Source organism: Lontra canadensis, unplaced genomic scaffold, assembly GCF_010015895.1.
Source record: "Lontra canadensis isolate GAN:19392208 unplaced genomic scaffold, GSC_riverotter_1.0 scaffold59, whole genome shotgun sequence".
Classification (NCBI taxonomy): Eukaryota; Metazoa; Chordata; class Mammalia; order Carnivora; family Mustelidae; genus Lontra; species Lontra canadensis.
This window is the reverse complement of record NW_022631053.1, coordinates 2,690,194-2,698,608: the sequence shown is the minus strand read 5'-3', so window position 1 is coordinate 2,698,608 and position 8,415 is coordinate 2,690,194. Positions and strand designations below refer to the sequence as shown.

The following is an 8,415-nucleotide window of genomic DNA, read 5'->3' as shown; positions in this document are numbered from 1 at the left end:
AGAAGAAGATTCCCCACTGAGCAGGGTGCTGTCGTGGGGCTCGATCCCAGGACCCCAGGATCATGACCTGAGCGAAAGGCAGAGGCTCAATGGACTGAGCCACCCAGGCGCCCCTATAAGAAAGGATTTTTATGCAAGGCACACTGAATGCTTAATATGAAGGAAAAGGTGGGTAAAGTAGACATTGAAATTAAGAACTTTTATTCATCAAGTAGGGACAAGGTGAAAAGACAAGCCATAAACTTGAAGGTGATATTCATGATACATGTAAGTGACAAAGTATAATATATAGAAATAAGAGATTTATATAGAAATATAAAAGTACTTAGAATCTAATAAAAATAAGGCAAACAACCCAAAAGAAAAATGGCAAAAGAAAAGGAAATCCATAGAGATAATAAACATTTAAAGAGATATTCAGCCTCGATAGGACTCTGAAAATGCAAAGCAAAACCAAAAATAAAACTGATTATATCCTTTCATTATTAAAAATTAAGACGTGTCAGAAAAGATATGAATCTGAAATCTGATCAAAGTCTAAATTGTTATTACAGCAGCTTTGGAAAATAATTTTTGTCTTGTATTATTGAACATTTGATCCAGAAACTGCAGTCCTAGACATGTAACACAGAGAAATCCTCACATATGCCCAACAGGGAACATTCAGAAAAATATTCATAGGACCATCTTTGTAAGAGAAAATAGAACAAAACAAAACAATAACAGAGTTACATAAAGTATTGTGTATTCACTTAATAAGATGCTATGAATCCTAGCAGAGGACTCCTCTTTAATTAAAACAAAAAAACACACAAAAAAACAAAAAAACCTTCCTTTGTAAGTTATATCTTTAAAAAAAACCCAAAACCAAACCTCAACTAAACAAGGAAAACTGATAACACATGTGTGTGATAAAACTGGAAGAAAAGAAAGCAAGGGTATAATGACCCAAATTCAAGGAAGGGTTCACCCCTAGAGAGAGAAGGAGTAGGGGACAGTCTGGGGACAGAGTGTGCAGGCACATGTAAATTACTAGCAACGTTTGGCTTTTGTGCTTCTAAGTGGTCTCCTGGGTACTTCATTTTCATTATAGTATTAGATAATAAAATCAATATACTATTTATAAGACATGAAACCTCAACAGAAGGCCTAATTGAAAACCTAAAGATAAAACAGAAAAACCTAAACAGAAAGTCTTCCCTAAAACCTAAGGCCATAAATTCAGAGTGGAAGAGCGTGTTAAGGTGAGTGGTTAGGGGTTCAGAGGACATCGTACACAGGAGTGAGAAGTTCTTCACGAAACTTATTTCCGCTTTTGGGCGTGAATATGTATGTGGGTACTGATCCACGATATCAAATGTATTTCTTATTTTGAGTTATGGTTAAAAAATGGTTTGACAGGGGCACCTGGGTGGCTCAGTGGGTTAAAGCCTCTGCCTTCGGCTCAGGTCATGATCTCAGGGTCCTGGGATTGAGCCCCACGTCGGACTCTCTGCTCAGCAGGGAGCCTGCTTCCTCCTTTCTCTCTGCCTGCCTCTCTGCCTACTTGTGATCTCTGTCTGTCGAATAAATAAATAAAATATTTAAAAAAAAAAGGTTTCACAGCCAGTACCCTAAACAACCTCTTGTCGAAGCACAGCAACAGATAACATACCTAAAAGCTCCTACCAGCGGTATTAGCACAAAAACCAAAGTACCCATGCGTGTATACCTGTAGGAGAATGGAGAAAGAACCATGACAATGAAAACTACTAACTAACTAACTAACTAACTAACTAACCTACTAACGTTACATGCTTCAAAATCTCACAAACAATGTTAGGGAGGGAAAAGCAAGTCATAGAATGTGTAACTCTACTGTTATAAAGTTTAAAGTTAGGCAGAACTAACCAATTGCTTAGGGTTTCCTATGCACATGGCAATAAAGAACAGCCAAGGAATGCTTAATACAAAAGCCCAGGATGGTGGCTACTTTGGAGATCGGATGGGGTCAGAGACAGAGGATGCTGTGATCAGGAAGAGTCCCATGTGGAGTTCCGAAGCTACGGGTGGGTACGCAACGATTACTTTTATTAACTGCTCCCCATTTCTCACTCCATTCGCCCAAACTACTTGGCTCCACACATTTCCCCCACCTGAAGGACCCTTCCTTCCCTCTCCTCCTCCTTCCTTCAAGACGGGACCGCCACGCTTCCACCCGGGCTGACAGAACAGCCCCTCCAGCCCCTGTCAGAATTCTGCAATTATAACAAAGTGAGGTCACAAAGCCCCCTGGAAGGAGAGACTACGTCCTCAGAAGCAAGGATTCTGGGAGCTGCTTGGACTGGAGCTGGGCTTTGGCGCTCACCTGAGGCTTGGAGGAGACGACAGCTCTCTTCATCATGGTGAGACTCGTCCACGTGGCGCACTGCGTCACATGGGGTGAGAAGTCTTAGACTCTGCCCAGATCTGTTGGACCCAGCCGGGCTCAAGCTTGTCTGTTGTGTCTGCAGCTTTTGGGAATGGGAGCAGGAAAAGGTGGGCTACGGGACCAGGGCAGACATAGAGGGGAGATGACGTTTCTTGCTGTCTGTTTCATATCCATTTCCCACTCCCCATCTGCCCTGGAAAGCAGCTGGGGCTGGGCTGGTGTGAACAGTGCCTGTTCCCTGGTTAAAGAGTGTGTGGCTTCGTGTTCCTCCGGGTGTAGAGCAAAGGGCATGGGCTTCAAATGCAGTCTAGCTCAGCTGCTGACTGGCAGGCTCACTCACAGCCTGCTGGGTCCCTACTTTCTCACTCGGCAGATGTAGTGAGACTCAGCTCGCTCAGGGCAAGATAATGGAGACCGTGACATCCACCCGGCCTTCTTCATAGGTGGTCATGAGCCCCAGTGAGATGGTGGAAATGAAGGACCTTGAATGGTATAAGGCACCATGTATGGTCCCGAGCCCAGGCTGGTTATGGACCAGCATTCGGGTACAAGGCACAGGAAGGGGAAAGGCCCACTGGTCTTGTCCCTTGCAAACAGTACTCTACATAGTGGCCCTAGTTTTGGGGAAAGAGCTGGAATCGGGATCCCTGTCACTACTAATAGCATTCATCGAGTTAAGGAAGTTTCTCCCCATTCCTAGATTTTTAAAAGTATTTTTAAAATTAGGAATCCCTGCTGGGTTTTTAAAAGTGGTTTTTCTATTAGTTGAGGTGATCACATGTGGTGAAGGACCATAACCGAGTTCCTGAAGTTTAATTACCTCAATGCTCAGAATAAGCCCTATGTGATGCCAGTCCACAGACTCAACAGAATGTCACCACACGTGGGGATCGTTTGTGCCCTCTGCTCCCGTTACTTTAGGCAGTTCCAGACCTGATAGAGTGCCCGCCAGGGCACCTGCCAAGAGCATTTCATTCTCTACACAACCCTTGGAGATAGAAAAGATTACCGTCCTCACTTTACAGATGCAGAAACAGAGGCCTGGAGAAGTTAGAGGATCTGTCCATGATGGATGGTGGAGGGGTTGGTACTGGGACTGTCTTGCCAGCTTCAGCTGATGGCCTTGTCAGCTCTCCTCATTTCCCTGAGCCTCCCTGTGCTGCTTCTACCCCACCCCGCAGTGCGAGGAGGTACAGGCGACCGTGCAGAAACCCACGCAGAGCCTGAGGCACAGCAAGGAGGAGCTGAACAGGCTCAACCAGGCCATCCAGCGGCTGACTGCGGAGGTGGACAGTGCTAAGAGTCAGGTGAGGGGTGGCGGTGTGGGGGCAGCAGTGGTGTGAGGAATGGTAGGAGGGTGTCCATTATCTGTGACAACTAGTTGGTCATCCCCTACCCTCTGGAGTAGGTGGATAGAGTTTCTCCTTGTGAGTGTCTGAGCAAATGGAAGTGTGCCTGCATTTGCCTAGGACTCTCTGTCTTTCATGTGGGCAAGTAATTAACATGTAGGTAAATATGTATCCTATGTATGCTTGTTTGCATATCACTTTTTATGTGTTGTACATTTTTGTGTCTGTGTGTTATGTTTGTCCTACGTAACATTAAACTTGAGCCCGTCTTCAGAAATAGCAAGATTTTTCCTAGAAATCCAGCGTTCTGGGTCCTCTTCAAAAATGTGCAGATTTAGCGACGTTTGGCTAGAGAAGAGAGGTTTCTGTCTTCTCTGTTGCCTTCACTTGCATGCCCCAGACCCCACCGCCCCAAGTTGATTCCTTTAACACAGAGCCAGAGGACTCTCTGCCATTGACCATCATCTTGGCCGGCACTGTTATTATCCTTGTGGAAGACAGGCACATGACCCGTGTCTCTAAATTCGAGAAACTTAAGAGACTTAAATGTGCAAGAGGTCCTGGTGGTTGCAGGAGAATGAGACTGTGCATACTTCTTCATGGCACGGGACACTCGCTATACAGCTAACATTTGGTCTTTACCTTTTGATGCCTCTAACCGGGCTTCCGTTAGGCACTCGGTTTGGTGGCTCAGGCTCGAGACCTGAGAAAGGAGAGGTTCCCACATGAATGCTTTCTTTCTCCCCACTTCTCTGTCTCTCATCCTTCTCTCTTTCCCCCCAGCAGCCCCGTTGAGGCCCCGGCTCTTGCTCTACCTGCAGAGGGAAGGGCTTTCTGCAGGTACAAGTATCTCAGGCTTTGAGGGGCTCGCCTTTATTCAGGAACGGATGGCTGTTCAGGTTCCAGGGGGTGACCCTGTCACGGTTCAGTCTCCCACCCGCCTCAGCCGTTCTGATTCCCACCCCTCCCACCCCAGTTTCCTGAGCAGCAAACACACCTCAAAAGGCAAGTGTTTATCATCATCGTCATCATCATCAGCATCACCATCATCATCATCATCATCGCTGAATTTCCCCAGACACTACAGATGCTAGTTTCCTATGAGGAAAGGATATTCTTCTGGTTAATTTTCCTGATGGAATGCTAATGAGGTCTTCGGGAGCATTGGATGCTTCCTGGATCCGAGCTCCTATTAGAAAAGTCACACGGTAGGTGTGAAAGGTTCTCTCTCAGCCCGCTCAGATGGCTGGCCCCAAGTCTCCATCCTGGGAGCCAAGCAGACACACACACACACACAACACACACACACATCCATTTTTCAGACCAGGATCACCCATTCCTTACAATGATCTCTAATCCCTCACTCACTCTCCAACCTCTGAGAAAGGTCTGGATCCTCGATGTGGGGGAGGGTGGGGACCAAGGATGTCTTGTCCGTGGTCTTCCTTTGCCCCCAGCCCTGTGAACTAGACAGAGGCACGGAGCCACGGGCTCTGCCGGAGGAGGGTGCCTCAGACAGCGCCCAGGGCAAGCTGGCCTGGCTGGAGGCTGCCCTGCAGAGAGCCAAGCACGACATGGTCCGCCAGCTGCGTGAGTACCAGGATCTCATGATCGTCAAGCTGGGCCTGGACTTTGAGATTGCCACCTACCGCAAGCTGCTGGAGGGCGAGGAGAGCAGGTGAGGTCTGGCCAGTGCCTTGGATGTGGCCATGGTGAGGAGGGCAGGGACACAGGGAGGTCACTATCTGGGTCCTCGCCAGCTGGAGAGGGGTGGGAAGAGACGACCTGGGTATCCAGGGACTTGTTCTCCTGGAGCCAGTTTCTCCCCACCAACTTGAGGCCCTTAAGACAAAATGTTCCAGCTGATGAGCACCTTTGGCACCTGGGATGGGACAACTTGTGAAGTCATTCACCTGCAGGAGCAGAGAGCCGGGGTCAGTCTGTCCATCTAGACAGTTGCAAGGACCAAGGCCCAGCCGGGGGGACTAAGGGTCTCCTCGCCTTCTCCTCGGTTCTGCCCTTCTTCCCCCAGTCCTGGGGAAGGCATGGTTTATGGGGAAGGCATGGTTTATGGCTTTTAATCTTAGACAGCAGAGATCCAAGGGCTGCCGGTTGCAGCTGGGTTCTCCAGGCCGAGGGGAGGGAAAGGGAACCCACCATGCATCAGGCAGCCGGCACTTATTCTCTCCTTTCAACCCCACAAAACCCGTGGGAGGGAAGTGCTGTCATTCCCATTTTACAGATGGGGAAACCGAGTCTCGGGGTAAAAGACCATCTCAAGGCCTCACAGGTAGAAAGTGACTGGATGAGGTTCGACCAGTACTCTTCAGGTGGTTGAGCTATTTTCTCTGTAGTGTCCTTCAAAATGTCCCCCTTCATGGTTTCTTCTTTTAGGCTACGTTTAGGCTGAAGAAAGATCTCTAGCCTTCCCCCTCCTCCAGGAAGTCATCAGTAAAACCGAGCTATCTGAATTTAAGGAGGAAGGATTAAGTTTAAGTCCTGAGGAATGTGAAGCAAAAGGGTTGTGGTGATCTGAGAGAACCGGGAGCATGCAGGATGGAGGGATTTCTTCCTGTTGGGGAAAGCCAGGAGAGTTTTGTTTTAAAGGCTGGGGGTTATTATACCCAGGAGGTATATTCACTCACTTGCTTCCTCCTTCTCCCCTGCAGGCTTGGTCTGGGATTCGGGGCAGGGAGCTTCTGTAAGTAAATCTTAGACCCGGATTGGGTTAGGGAAGTCAAATCTTAGCCCCTCTTCTTTGGGGGTATTCTTTTGGGAAGGGAGAGGGGTCTGCTTCCACTGTGTCTCTCTTTTTGGGGGTCTGTTCCTTCTCCTGGGAGTAATTCTTTTTGTGTGCTGGGGAGGAGGTCTGGTGGTCTGTCCTTTGGGGGGGTGGTTCTGTTGGTTTGTCCTGGGCAGTGGGAGGAGCTTCTGTGGGTCTGTCCTTGTGGAGGAGACTGTTTCATTCTGGCGTGGGAGAATCTGTGTGTGTCCGACTCCAGGGAGGGGGCATTCTGGAGTCTATTTCTTGGGGGAAGGGGTCTGTGTATTATTACTTTGGGGAGTTTGCGCCTGTCTCCTGTGGGGGTGGAGGAGGGTCTTTGCATCTGCCCTCTTGGAGAGGAGTCTGTCTGTCTGCCTTCGGGGGCGGAGCGGGAGAAGAGGGCTTCCTGTCCCCGACAGCCACTGTCTTCTCAGCGCTGGGCAACGCTTCCACTTGCGGACTCGGCTCAGCCTCGGGCCCCGCCCGCCCGCTGCCTCCCGGAGCGGATTCCGGCGCCCTACGGACGGGCGCCCCTGGCGGCGGCTGCGCGCTCTGCGGCTCCCTCGCCTGCCTCGGCGGTTTAGGCTGCCGCGGCACCCGCGGATGCTGAACGTTTCTGCCCAGCTGTGGAGAAGTCAAAGACCCCTAGCTCCTGCCCCCAAGGACTTGACCCTGTGCCTCAGACGCCCCCTCCTACGGAACTGGACCTCACTTCATCTTTCCATCATGGTCACTCCCCAGCCCCCAGCCTCACCCCAGAGCAGAAAGTCTTGGAATCTAGCTAACTTGGAATGGTCACTGCCCTGCCCCTGGGTGAAGACAGCCGAGACCCTGTGCCACTGGGGAGGCTTGGTGGCTTACCTGGACCCAGTACCCTGCTCCTCTGACCTACCCCCCGACTCCTCTTTCCCTGGGACTCCTCCTTTGCAATAAAAAGTTCTTCAGTGGTCTGAGCCCCCCCCCCCCCCCCCCCGGGGGGGGCTGTTTGTGCCTGGATTCCTCAAGCTGTGTACAGAGCATGGTGGAAGCTGGTCGGGTTTAACAGGGACAGGAGAAAAGGAGGGGACACTACCAGGAAGTTACCTCCCCTTGTGGTGTGTGGGTCCACATGACTTCAGTTGGTGGTGATATGAACCAGGCTCCTAAGGGCTGGGCGGCTGCAGGCCCCTGGGGAAAGTGAAAGAAAGGGTTAATTCCTCCTCAGATCTGCTTGTTCCCCAGCCTCATGGCCCCTCTGCTGAGTGGCTGAGCTCTGCCTTCATTCATCCACTCACTGGCTCTGTGGACGCTTACAGAATGGCCTCTGAAGGTCGAGTGTAGTGCTTACTGAGCAAGGAACCTGGTTCTGGAAGGGAAGCAGGCCAGAAACCAGGAAACCAGGCCCGAAGAGAATGGAGTGAGATGGGGATGAGGACGAATTGTCCTCCCACTGCCCTGGCAGGGGCACTTGAAGACTCACCCTGGGGAAGATGGCCCTCACACACTGGGGCTGGGGGATATGAACAGCACTGGGTGGCTGGGGGCCCCGGGCTCTAGTTTAACAAGTGACCTGATGGCAGGTTGGGAATGGCATACCCTGGTGGAGGAGTGTCTTGGGCAAGTCTTTGGAATCAGATGGAGGGTTCCAGCTCTGCCTCTACTTCTAGGTCTAAGGTGTAGTTTGTTCTGAGTTTTCACAAGGCAACTAGACTTTGGGGGGCAGAAGATAGGCCAGTTTGGGGTGGTGGGTGGCCAGAGAAGGGCTGGGTTTCTGGGCTCTTTCTTTGTCCCTTAGGCCCAAGAGAAGCTTCCATTTGGTGAGCTCACATTCTTTTCTGTTGCACAAAGGGTTACATCATTAACACATCTGGGAACAATGGTTTCTACTTTCTGTGTCCCTGGGTGGGGTGAAG

General features: G+C 50.2%; 1 protein-coding gene across 1 annotated transcript; it reads left to right on the top strand.

Annotated features, from left to right (window-relative positions):
* The first annotated feature begins 2,355 nt into the window (after positions 1 to 2,355).
* On the top strand, positions 2,356 to 7,264 carry LOC116878917 (keratin, type II cuticular Hb5-like). The gene is made up of 5 exons (XM_032876734.1): positions 2,356 to 2,384; positions 3,592 to 3,717; positions 5,217 to 5,437; positions 6,429 to 6,460; positions 6,943 to 7,264. Exons 1-5 carry the CDS (start codon positions 2,382 to 2,384, stop codon positions 7,131 to 7,133), a joined length of 573 nt encoding a protein of 190 aa, XP_032732625.1. The 5' UTR covers positions 2,356 to 2,381; the 3' UTR covers positions 7,134 to 7,264.
* Positions 7,265 to 8,415: the final 1,151 nt, after the last annotated feature.

Coding starts and splice junctions, on each gene's coding strand:
- LOC116878917 (XM_032876734.1), top strand. Junction 3,718..5,216: donor TGGACAGTGCTAAGAGTCAG/GTGAGGGGTGGC, acceptor CTTTGCCCCCAG/CCCTGTGAACTAGACAGAGG. Junction 6,461..6,942: donor ATTCGGGGCAGGGAGCTTCT/GTAAGTAAATCT, acceptor TGTCCCCGACAG/CCACTGTCTTCTCAGCGCTG.